This window comes from Pomacea canaliculata, linkage group LG7, assembly GCF_003073045.1.
Source record: "Pomacea canaliculata isolate SZHN2017 linkage group LG7, ASM307304v1, whole genome shotgun sequence".
Lineage (NCBI taxonomy): Eukaryota > Metazoa > Mollusca > Gastropoda > Architaenioglossa > Ampullariidae > Pomacea > Pomacea canaliculata.
Window position 1 is genome coordinate 3,712,726 of NC_037596.1, and position 12,390 is coordinate 3,725,115.

Below are 12,390 nucleotides of genomic sequence, written 5' to 3' on the forward strand. Positions count from 1 at the left end.
CCTCATCGTAGAAACACCAAGTCGGAGCACTGAATCGAAAAAAAGATTGAGAGACGCCCCTACGTGGGGTAAATACTTCTTCTTCCTTTTTTTTCGTTTCTTTAGGTCTTCTTTTATTACTAACATGCCGATTTCCTGCACTGTGGGCAGAAGTTTCGCGGGCCGGATGGCACTGCGTCGCGGGCCGGATATGGCCCGCGGGCCGTCGGTTGTGCATCCCTGTCATAAAGGATCTTGCATCTGTCGACCACTTAGAGATGCTTACTTTGAAAAGTATGTGAGTCACTGACATTACACAATGTGGATGCTCGTGTGAAGTATTTGCATTGTGCATTATCGTATATTTTGTTTATAACTTTTTATTATTATTTAAGGAAATATGACAATCACCTTAACCACAAATTAACAATGTTAAATATGTTGAACATATGTTTTATTTAAGTAATTTACATTTTTTTAGGTATTTCAACGGTTCTTTTTACACTAGTGGGCCGTGATTGATTTTTTCACGCATTAAAGGCCCATAACTTCTTTCTTCTTTATTAATTATACTGATACACAAGTAGATACCTGTACATTCACTCAATGTTTTTTGCAGTTTCATGAGACATGTGACCGGGTGCAGCTCAGTTCGGCAAAGTCTTGTTCAGTACGACTTTAAGCCTTCATTGAATATTCTTCTTGATATATCTGTTCGTTCGTCCGCTTGTCTGATCTAGAAAATGTCAAGTGGTTTGTTGATATGTTTCTATTATCCTTTTATTCCTAAAGCAATGGAAAGCTTGTTGATTTGATTTCTAAATTATTCTGGGAAGGAAAGTGATCCTTAACTATATTAGTAAGAGGATTAAAGGAAGAGACTGGAGCTACTTACCCTTAATTAGTGCAACCTTTAAGTACAATGGGGCATGTTTACTGCACTGGCAATCATGTGTCTATTTTTACATGAACACATGCATGGATATATGTGTCGGAGTTTATATATATAGCACAGGACACATACAACTTATAAGGTTTGAGGAATGCATTACCATGTGTAAATGAACAAAAAATGCCAATAAAAGCCTTTTTGTTATTACTTATGTACATGTAAATCTTTGAACCATGTTGGTGTATTTTAACTGATGATGTTGAACATCTTGAGAGAGAAAGAGAGAGAGAGAATTCCTATTATTATTAAAATAGATGGTAAAGCCCATGCCTCTATTTCTGTGTTTAGGATGGTCTCAAGTGTCTGCGGGAAATATGGACGAGTTTCCTCGCCATTCAAACGCAAAGGTCAAGAAATTATAATGCAAACAACCAAAAGCATGATATATGAGAAAGGTCCGATATCTCTATTGTCGCCAAAATAACAAGCGCAGTGTTACTCGTATTCTATTATCTCACAATATTCAAATTATTTAAACTATAGTAGAATAGAATGGCATTGATAATAAATAAAGATTTGCATACTTACTTCGTACCTGAAGAAGTCGCCACTTCATGTTTGTCACAGTAAATGGCAAAATGTAAAAACTAAAAAAAAGAATGAACGCGCAGACACACACAAACAGACATATTTGGGCAAGATATGAAGTTCAGATGTGTAAGGCAAACTGGTCCTGTATCTATCTGATGTTTATATTAGTTCACTCAGTCATCCATCTTGGATCTCTGTTTGACGGTTATTCTGTAGCTATCTGTCATCAGCTGGTCCCTCTTCACACTATTGCTGCCTTTTGAAATCGTCAGTTTGTTTACCGCTGTTCAGTAAAGAACCAAATAAAATAACCACGACTCTTATGTATCTTCATCAAATAGCCCCTAGGGTACTGTCCATCTGGTTAATCAGTTCTGAAATGGTTATGTTAATAATTTATTCATAAACTTAAAAAGGAGGTACATCAGGGTTGACATAGGTAGTGGAGGAAGATGTCATCAAAAAGAGAAGAAATTACGAAGTAAAAATAAATTAAGTAATACAAATGTAAAAATGTTTGTTGTAAATGATTGTAAGCCCCTAGTCTTAGCCCTGACCTAACCTGCAAACGTATTTCCCTCCAACCTTCTGTTAGACTGACTGAAGTGTGTCTCTGTAAATGTAGACTGTTGTAGGTATAAGAATTGTGCGTTTGTTTCCGATGAAACGTCCCGCGTTGTTGCGCTTACATTGTGAACACATATAAAGAAAGATACATAGATGTTTTGTAGAAGAGGTTTGTACAAAACATGAACCTAACTATTGCTACAGTGGATATTACTATTACTGCTATGACCCGTTGTTGTAAAGGATGGTAAACTGATTCACTATCTGCTACAGTGTGACGAGGAACTGATATTATACTTACTGGAAGATTGACCTTTGGTTTTATTGCTTCTTCTAATGGTGAAAGTCGTAGCGATAACAACAACGATGACAGATAAAACACTGACCGTTGTGACTGCGATTAGTCCTGGACAGGAACACCTTACATCCGGGGCCGTTAACTCAACCACTGAATAAAGAAAAAATGGAGAATTTTGAACTGTGAATTTCACAAATCGGTACAACTCTATAACATTGAGATAATACTCGCACATTGGTCATACGAATTAAAAAGTTAAATCCCATAACCATACCTTAAGGCACAAAGATCTTTAGAATACTACTTTGTTTGTGGCAAGACACCATAATAAGGCTTCAGATGTGATGTCACTAAGAAAGAACAGATGATAGACCATGGCTGATTAAATACAGCCTCTTTCAATTTGCAAAGTTTTACGATTACTTTACCCACCAGTCCAGACATCAACATATTCACCCGGCTCTCCACAGAGTAAACTACTCCCACATTCATCTTCATTTATCCCTTGTTCACTTACCCCCTTACTCACCTTGTTTCGTTTCTGATTCACGAATCACAAAGACTGTTTCCACTGGTTTCTCTGTTTCAAGCGAGCTCACAGTCGTTGCTAACCAGAAGAAGATTTGAATGTTTGATGCAGTGAAGTGAACTGTGTCGTTGTAGTAGATGATGTCTCCCTTCTCAGACTGTATACAGGAACACGAATCATATCTATTGCTGCTGATACAGGATTTGTTTTGGACACAAAACTTGCATTTATCCACGGCATATCCTGCCTCATGTGTTGTGAGTTTGATGCGACAGAGCTGCATAGTGTTATTGCAAACGTCAGCTTTGATGTGAAATGTGACTCTAGGTTCATCCTTATCTTCAGCTTTTATAACTTGATACTTGGATAAATCTCTGGGCATGTCACTGATGGCGTCTGTAAAAGTTTTGTCGCATTAAATGGTTTTTCTTGTACAAAGAAGTATGGAAAATCACACACGCACGCATGTACGCACGCATACAAATAGATGTAAAAGTCCAGCTAGTGTTCGAATGTAAAATAATAAAAAAAAGAAAAAAAGTTCAGTGGTTGTTACGAGCGCAAGACCTATGTCCCTCTTTATCATCAACATAGGATAGCTGAGCAAAATGTTACTGCAATTGTTTCGTCAGAATGATACATTCAATCGTCAACATGCGTGGTTACACACTATTCCCTACATCTCTATACACAGCAGTAAGCATACTAGAAAAAAAAACACAAAAAATACATCAAGTACACAATTAAATGACTAAATTCAAAGCTTCTATCTAAAGTGTTAGCTAAAGAATGTTTCCATGTAATATAAAGGTTGTGTGTATGTTTTCAGCAATCTCTTACACTAGGATTGACTCACAGTGTCTCAAACTTTTCAAAATGGTCAACTTTTAGAAAAAATTTATTTCAATATAAAATTATGCACACAGTTGAACACACAAAAATATTCGCACCTCAGTTTTGCATCTCTTCTCGGATGCAAGAAATTTCTACAGTTTATATCTAATTCTAATATCTAATTGCTTCTGATGTCTGAGTTATTGTTTCTGTACTATAGTGGCGTGTTCATACAGTAAATATTTTTGATTGCTTGAAAGATGATTTACATACTTTCTACTGAACGCCTGCATGCACTTAGAACTACTGATGCTTGAACAGAATTATTTTTCTTTGCATAATTTTTCGGTTACTATGAGAATATTAAGTTAATGGGGTTTTTTTTCCGAAATTTTAATAAAGTTTTGTATGATCGCAGTGAGAATGAGAAGCGATGAATTCAATATGAGTCGCATTGACATTGTATGTTTTAATTATATTATATTTGTATCGGATGTTTATTGTGATTACTAAAAATAAAAAGAAAATAACAAACAATACTTACAGATTGAAAGATAGAACCGATCGTAGATTAAGATGGAAGCCGAAAGACACAGAAAGTATCGAGCCATTATATTTGTCAGTGATGACATTCTGCAGGCACTTACAGAACTAACAATGCAAAATAAAATTTATAGCAGACTATTTGAAGGCAGTGACAAAAATAAGGACAGAAACTAATTTCCTTTTCAGAAGTGTTTGTCCTTTGGCTTCAGTAATTAAGCTAGGATGGATATTTCTTAGGAGATTCAAATCGCCTTTGATAATTTCAAGGATGGGAAAATTTGTTCAACGGCAACTGAGACCACTTAAAATATTAAAATAGTTTTACATAGCCCACTGCCTCGTGAATATGACTTAGCCAAATATTGTTTATATTTTTGACAGTAATTGCTATCTAAAACAAATTCAAACATATCTTTATGGTTTTTAACATGTTTGGCTACAGGCTGCTTACTCATGTGAATCAACTAATGAATCATTTTTTCGTGTATCAATCACTTTAACGATCCATTATATTTTTCTCATTTTTTCTGTCTTTCTCAACCTTTACGAAGTACAATTAAATATGCATTACTTTTACATGTTAGTAAGAGATGTAAAAGTATTTTTCATTGGTTGTTCTCTGCTTAATTACGGAAGACAAAGTGACAAACACACTAGTAGAGAAGAACAATGTTTGGATCATCGGTCATTTGCAAAAGTAAATGAAAACCGACATAAACGACTGTGAATCTCTGTGGATAACCTGGAAGCTACCATACTCTCTTCTCTCAGTTAGTCTCATGCTGAATGATTTTAAGAAAAGTTTCTGTTGCAAGAGAACAAACGAAAGCATTGTACCTGACCTCAATTCTCGCACATGGTTGTGGAGGTGTTGTTGTAGATGATGGTGAAGATGACAACAACGAGAATGAGGTCAGTTTTAAACGATTTTTCTGATCTTCATAAATGCCTGCCATTATTGGATTGATTTATGTTTAAATGTTTAAGTTTGATCGTGACAGGAAAGTATTTTAATCAGAAAACTTAACGTCCTCAGTCGACAAAGGACAGACGATATCCAAGATTAACTGAGGACCAGGTGTCCGATACTGGCGACAAATGTGTTTCCTTTTTCCCTTTACAATCTCTAAGTGCCTCAGGTCATTTCCTTCTTCAGCAGTAAGCTGATCTCACTTTCACACGCTCATCCTGTGTGTTTACAACGGTTTTAACCATTTGTGTAGTTCCACTATTAAACTAGTTTAGGTGAACTAAGTAAGCATGTCATCTCGTTTTCTCTTAGACAAAACCCCGCGCATATCTCCACCTCTCCACACCATCTCCCCACCTTTTTGTTGCCCCAAACTGTTGTCTTCCATCAAAGATTACAACAAAGTCAACATCAGAAGAGTCTCAGGGACAAATTACAAGTCGACATCTGATACTCGACGAGTAAAATATAACAAAGCCTAACATGGTGCTTATTCTTAATTGCTTACTACAGTGTGTCACGTGACGAGGTTGAAACATGAAAGTTCTCTAATAGACATAATATAGTTAAAACCAAGAAAAAGTACATGCATGTATATTCCTGGTATGTTCAGAAATAAAACGGTTTCTCTTTTTTCCTCTTTGTAAATGAATAGTTCTTATTTCCAGCTGGTGGACGAGTCACGCGCTATTCTCAGATTCAATGGTGGCTTGGTATCATCTTCCTCATCACAATTCTCTTTTTCATTATAAGTAGTCATTGACCCTGCTGAACAATTGTTTGAATTTCCTGGACTGCGACTATGTTTTACTTTCATAAGCAATTATTACTAGTCACTATATGGATACAATGCACAGGTTAACCGAGCTGGTACCTACTTGTGATGTGTGTGTGTGTGAATCATGACTAATAATAATCAGAAATATTTAGTGTAATTAGCGTGTGATTTATATATCGCATAATCGCCATCACGAAAGAGCATACCCTCTGACCTTGCAACGAGAACGAGACATGGACAGCATGCGAAGAAATGAAAGAGAAACAAATATGGAGACAAATAATAAAATACAATCATAGAAGACACACAAAAAGGAATCATGTAACAAACAGTAAGGTTGGAGAAATTCAAAAATCTGAAGAAGAAGACGACTAGGCGGACTATAATTGAATATATATTTTATTTTTAGGTTACATTTCAAAAGAACAATCTTTTGAATTAAAAAAAAAATGTCGAGAAAACTAGAATCTTTCATCTTAAGGAATGTACTTGAAGCAAAGGAAGAGGAAATTATTTTCTGTGACCCCGTATATTTGTGTGGATGGGCCTCGTTGTTACTGGTTTCGGCTGACATCCTGGTGTTTTCAAACAGGAAGTGACGTAGTAATGTAGTGTAATGTCGACTGTTTTCATCGCCGTGTCATTCATTTGAAGAGGGACGGCTTCGACGCGTATATCACCTCTGATGGGTGAATGACTTTTTCTGATGTTCTGGCCTCTGAGAAACGAAACATATTAGGCATTATGTTATACTAGGGTCATACATATCAATCAATCAATCAATCAATCAATCAATCAATCAACTATCTGATATTTCTCTTTCCACATCATTAAATTTGTGTGTGTGTGTGTGTGTGTGAAAATATGATTGCACATGTGTGCATGAGTGTTTGTATTCATGCCCCTTAAATAATAAAATTCTGCTTATTACTAACATCATCTATCTGTCATTCTGTCCTCATCTATGTCTGTTAATAAGTATTATGGTTCATCGTTTATATTCCACTGACTACTGTCTCACTCCATTGGATTTCTTGCCTCTTTCTCGCCATTTTCGTCTAAGAAGGAACCCAAGAGGCACAGCAACAACAGCAAGAGTAACAACAACAAAAACAGACGATGTCACTGCGATGACCACGTGTCTGTAGCAGTCACCTTTGTCCTCATTTTCCATCTGGCTTTCATCTGTAGAACAGCAATAGACGTTGAGTTCAAATAAAAACTTTAAACAAAGCACATTAAACTGATCTTTAAGCCTAGGAGGAAGAAAAGAAACATACTTAAAGTTAATAAGGAAAGGAAGAGTTCATCTAAAAAAATTGGATTAAATTTAATAAGGGTATTGAAGCAATTTATTTTTTTTAGGGGGGGGGATGAATAGAGTTGTCAAGTGATGCCGGCAATTCACCCTGAAGAAGGGCATTAGTGTCAATACAGAGTTGTCTTTCTTGCCATAACATAGTGAGTAGTTGTCTTTCTTCTCCGTATGTTTGCCTCAGAAACGTTTTTTTTTTTTCTAAAACAGCGGTAACACATGTTGTCATCTTCCTTTACAGACACATTTACACGACATACGATTCCAGGCCACACCATTTACCGACTCATTCACTCAAGTCTTTTATGATAGTAATAGAGCCAACAAACTATCCAAGCACTCACTGAAAATCTGCGAGCAGTTGTTTCCAGTCGCGTGTGTTCGAATCACAAAGATAAGTTCCATTAGGTTTTCTCTAACGGAAGTGTTCGATGCTGCAGTCCAATCGTAGATTTTATAATCCACCCCAGTGATAGACTGGTGGAAGTGAACACGATGCTTGGTACTGTTCACACAGGAACATGGTTGTCCTGCCATGTGTTGATGACATGTCCCGTTTGTGAAAATAATCTTGCATACAGCGACTGGTAACTCTCCCTCACGTGATGACAATGCCAGCTTCTGTGTGTTGTTCTGACAAGCGTCAATGTTGACATCAAATGTAAGGCTGACATTATCATTCTGTTCGACTACAACAATCCCGTCTTTGGCAAAATCTTCAACGACCTCTATTTTGACACCTGCAACAGTTTTCATGAACTTACGCGTAGCTTGTAGAATAGTGCAAATAACTAGAATGTTCAATACAAAATACTTGATAAAAAGGGTTATATTGAACTATAAGTAAAATAGATGATCTTAATGTCCTTTAAGTTGTAGATGTGGCATTCTGTTTATCTTTTAACCGTAGCTTGCTATTAATTGTTTACAAACAGCTGAATTTGAAATGTAAAACATCAGGATTTTCACTAAACAGCTATACTGTCAGTTTATTTGTCTGTGGAAAAAACATCAAGATTTAAATGTACGTACACTTTTCAGATGAAGTTGCAGACTTCCACAAACCCACAAACAATATCCAGTACAAGTAAATGTTGCTCATTGTGAGAGCTGTCCTCATGTGAATACTGATTGTAGCCAGGGACAAAGCTGAGACTAGTGTATTTCTTTCTGTTTCCCGCTTGCAAGGAGACTGGGTGACTTCTCACTTAAAAGACAAATCCCTTTTAAATACTTTTCATTTTCCTGGTGTTAAGATTTTATCAATATTTTAAATAATATTTCTTATGAAATCTTCGTTTCGTACGACCATTTCTTTGCTAACAAACACATCCTGCTAACCCTTAGAAACAGTTACATCATGTTGCTGCAAACCCTACTGCAAAAATAAAAGAAATAAATGCAAGACAGCAAACAAAACAGCTTATGAAGGGATGGTCACTGCAAAATCATTTACATAATCTGAGCAGAAAGTATAGAATAAAGTAACCCGTTCATGAAGTAGTAAATGTAAATGTATTATTATTCTTGAGGCATTCGAGACAAAGTAAACACCAAGAAAAAGCTATTTCGATCAGGGAAATGTTTTAATTTCCGCATTTAGGAATTATTTTGAATGTAACATAGAGAAAAACAACATCCTGTTTAAACACTTTTTATTTTTATCAATTATGAATTATGTTTTAAGTAATTTCCTAGTCCTAACTCAACTTTTGTATTGTCCTTTGGGTAACTCGGTCGTGTTTCGAGAAAATGGTAATATCAGCTGACATCTTTCGAAGACGACACCTGGGCATGTCGTGCTATAAATAAAATTCCCACATTCATTGTAGCTCAATTTTTTTCTGCATTGCAATCAAATGCTATACATATAACTACTACAAAAAGTAATAAACTGAAACAATATTAAGACAACTAAGCAATTTTGCACTTATTAATTAAAAAGCTTCTTACGTGTCTGACTATCACAATCTATTGAAAAAAGAATTCAGTGTGATTTCATGTTCGTGAGATTTCCACATAAGGTCATATTTTTGACAAACATTCTTCTCAGTATTTATTTTCTCAACACGTAAAGTCCAGATGAAAATTGATATGAACCCAAAAGAACGAGTTAACTGGCAAGCTAAACAAATAAGAGGAGCTAAGAATTACAACAGCAGCCACAGCTTGAAGCCACTTCAATTTCCGTGGCCCAGTTTCGACACAAAATGTAGTAAAATAATGGTTGTATGTAGATTGTTAAAACAGCTATTAGTAGCCCTATAGACACAAATTTGGCATAGTCCTCGAATCTTCAGTCTATTGAGACCTTTGAGCAGTCTATTGATGACATTGATGATGACAAGATTATCCCATCTTAAGCTCTTTGTAGATGACTGTAGGTGTCATCAGTAGTTGGGCCTTCATCATGGCCTTCTTGCTTCTCTGCCACATCCTGCAACTCTTTTGGGTTCTGTTCAAAGACGTGTGTCATGACCAAGTCTTTCGGGTGCGGGTCTTGGTCAAGACGGTTGCACTGGACATTCAGCGACTGCCTTTCCTTGGGAACATGACCCTGAGGTTCGACAGGCATGACACCCCAATCTTCTTTCTGAAGATCATGGTCGTGATGCTTGTTTGACTCAACGAGCTCTTCTGGGCGAGAGTCGCGGTCTGCAGCAGTGGCTGTAAGGGATGTATAACGAAAACATCACTGGACACCTTCTGTCGTGTGCAGGTGTTCATCTTCAGTCTCTCATTCACTCTATGCGAGTTTTACTCACGAACAAGTAAAATATACTATAAACTATATAAAATATAGTATACTAAAACATAAAATCCGACACAAATACATTCAGAAAAAATCATCCAAACAACACAAAACCAAATACGAACTATACACACAAATACCTACACAATAAACACTCATAACTGAATATTCGTAAAATGTTTTTTGTCAACTTACCATGTTAGTAGATCAAACAATAATTAATGTGTAAGTGCAGTTCAGACATATATTTTCATTGGTTAGTATTGAAATCAGTCGTGACAGACTAGAAATACATAGTTTGGGGTCTCTGTAATCATGTAATATGATGGGGTTCTAAGAAGGAGGCGGTATTCAAACAGTGTTTGAATTGTAGCCCTTTGCTTAATTTCCTTGCAGCCATTGGGATTTTAACATTGTTTTCTTCTTTTATTTCGACACAGCTGCAAATGTCTATCTTAGTTTGATGACAAAGAAATCCATACTGAACGGAAAGTGAAACTGCATTAAGTTGTCTGAAGTCCTCGTAGCCTCCAATGGTCTGTTCGAGTTAAGAGTTTTGTAATCACACACACACATATATATATATACACACAACACACATACACGCATAAAAAAGAAGACAGGTTTGTAAAGTCCCAGCAGCCCCTTATCTATGAGAGGTCAAACAACTACATTACATATAGACGACTTGCCTTTATTCTTCCTGCGTTGGATGAGACAGATAACCCCGATAGTAACATCGATGAGAAGACAAGCGCATGGTACGATGATGAGCAGTTGACCTAAGCAGGAGCAACCTCCTTCCTCTTTCCTCGTTTCGTTTTCTACAAAGGAACAATACTAGCTCATCAACAGCTACTTCTGAAGAATATACATTCCACTTATTGCTGATTCTGTTTTCTAATACTTCTTGTAAATAATTAAATTAACTAACCTTTAAACTCATATTTGTCTTTATTTATGAGCATGCTTTTCTTCTTTTCTAATTAATTTCCTGCTCAATTGTCTGCTCGCATTATCACGAACAACATGTTTACTTTCCTTTAAATGTTGATGTTTCCTTCATGCGCCTTGGTACTTGCTAGATTGTTCTCCTCACTAACCTCTCATCTATCAACTTAATCTTCACTCACTCACTCACTCACTCACTCACTCACTCACTCACTCACTCACTCACTCACTCACTCACTCACTCACTCACTCACTCACTCACTCACTCACTCACTCACTCACTCACTCTCACTCTCTCTCACTCACTCACTCACCTTGTTTTGTCTCAGACTCACGAATCAGGAACATTATTTCCTCTGGCTTCATTGTTTCAGAAGAGTTCCCGATAATTGAATTCCAAAAGTATATTTTATAATCAGACTCTGAGAAGGTAACAGATCCGCTGTAGTTGATGACACTGCCGGTTGCAGAATTTTCGCAGGCACAAGACTTGTTCATATCTGTCTCTGTACACGTGCCATTATCGATGACAGTTGTGCAAATGTCTGTCACCAGGCCTGTGTCATATGTGGTGAGTTTGATGACACACATCTTAGTGGTGTTTTGACAAGTATCATCGCTGATGTTAAATGTAAGGTGCACGACACTTTTTTCTTTAGCGTTGATGATCTTGTACCTGGACAAGTCCCTGGGAATGTTACTGCTGACATCTGCACACAAAATATTTTGTTAGAAAGTTAAAGTAGAATACTCAGAACGCATCCATACCAAGCTACTTTCTCTCTCTCTCGTAAGCATCTTCTTCCTTCCATCGACTTGTACGCACGTCTACCCATTCATCCCCCCCTTGCTACCTGAGGTGAGGAAGGCACAAGAAGGACTTGAAGAACAAAGTTGCTTATACAAACTGAGGAGTAATGCCAAAAATTTCAATACACAAAGCAAAGAAAATATATCTTATTTCTTTTACATGAATACACAACATTTGAATAAAGAAACTTTATTCATGTAGTTGCTATTTCACATATCCTCTGATGTCATTTTAAGAAATGGAATTAAATCATCACGGACATTGCTCCTGTAGTTATAAATTAAAAACATATAACTCTTTCTTGTATGATAAAGTTAAAAGGTACATTTTTGCTTTAGTGAACACATTAATTAAAATGTAAATTAAGAACACATACAGCTTGCGAATGAGACCCCACAATACAGTGAACACCATGTCACAAACACCAACAGGTAGGCAGTTGTTGTGGCCATTCGAGAAAGTTGTCTTCATGCGAGTGGGTCTAGTGGTGTGGACTGCAACTTTGTCGAATCAACAAAGGGAAAGACAAAGACTATCAATAAATTCAGTTTCGTAAAGGAAGGTCTTTGCTCTTAAC

The 12,390-nt window shown here is 36.6% G+C and overlaps 3 protein-coding genes across 5 annotated transcripts in view; all 3 read right to left on the minus strand.

Moving 5' to 3' along the window:
• Positions 1 to 153: 153 nt before the first annotated feature.
• Positions 154 to 5,188, minus strand: LOC112568431. Its single transcript, XM_025245734.1, has 4 exons — positions 5,079 to 5,188; positions 4,235 to 4,341; positions 2,857 to 3,252; positions 154 to 2,477 (listed from the first exon to the last, which is right to left on the minus strand). Exons 2-4 carry the CDS (start codon positions 4,320 to 4,322, stop codon positions 2,290 to 2,292), a joined length of 672 nt encoding a protein of 223 aa, XP_025101519.1. The 5' UTR covers positions 4,323 to 4,341; positions 5,079 to 5,188; the 3' UTR covers positions 154 to 2,289.
• A 1,186-nt stretch (positions 5,189 to 6,374) lies between these two features.
• LOC112568213 overlaps positions 6,375 to 12,390 on the minus strand; it is a 29,441-nt gene continuing 23,425 nt past the window's right edge. The window contains exons 1-4 of one of the 3 annotated variants that reach the window (XM_025245389.1): positions 8,332 to 8,734; positions 7,644 to 8,039; positions 7,023 to 7,169; positions 6,375 to 6,702 (exon numbers count right to left, since the gene is read on the minus strand). In XM_025245389.1, the coding sequence (XP_025101174.1) occupies positions 6,629 to 6,702; positions 7,023 to 7,169; positions 7,644 to 8,039; positions 8,332 to 8,419 (705 nt within the window). In that variant the 5' untranslated portion in view covers positions 8,420 to 8,734 and the 3' untranslated portion in view covers positions 6,375 to 6,628. Of the gene's footprint in view, positions 6,703 to 6,919; positions 7,170 to 7,643; positions 8,040 to 8,331; positions 8,735 to 12,390 lie in introns of those variants that run through there. The other 2 variants (XR_003100034.1, XM_025245388.1) reach the window with 2 other exon arrangements.
• Positions 8,867 to 12,343, minus strand: LOC112568212. Its single transcript, XM_025245387.1, has 4 exons — positions 12,190 to 12,343; positions 11,317 to 11,712; positions 10,744 to 10,875; positions 8,867 to 9,966 (listed from the first exon to the last, which is right to left on the minus strand). Exons 1-4 carry the CDS (start codon positions 12,263 to 12,265, stop codon positions 9,659 to 9,661), a joined length of 912 nt encoding a protein of 303 aa, XP_025101172.1. The 5' UTR covers positions 12,266 to 12,343; the 3' UTR covers positions 8,867 to 9,658.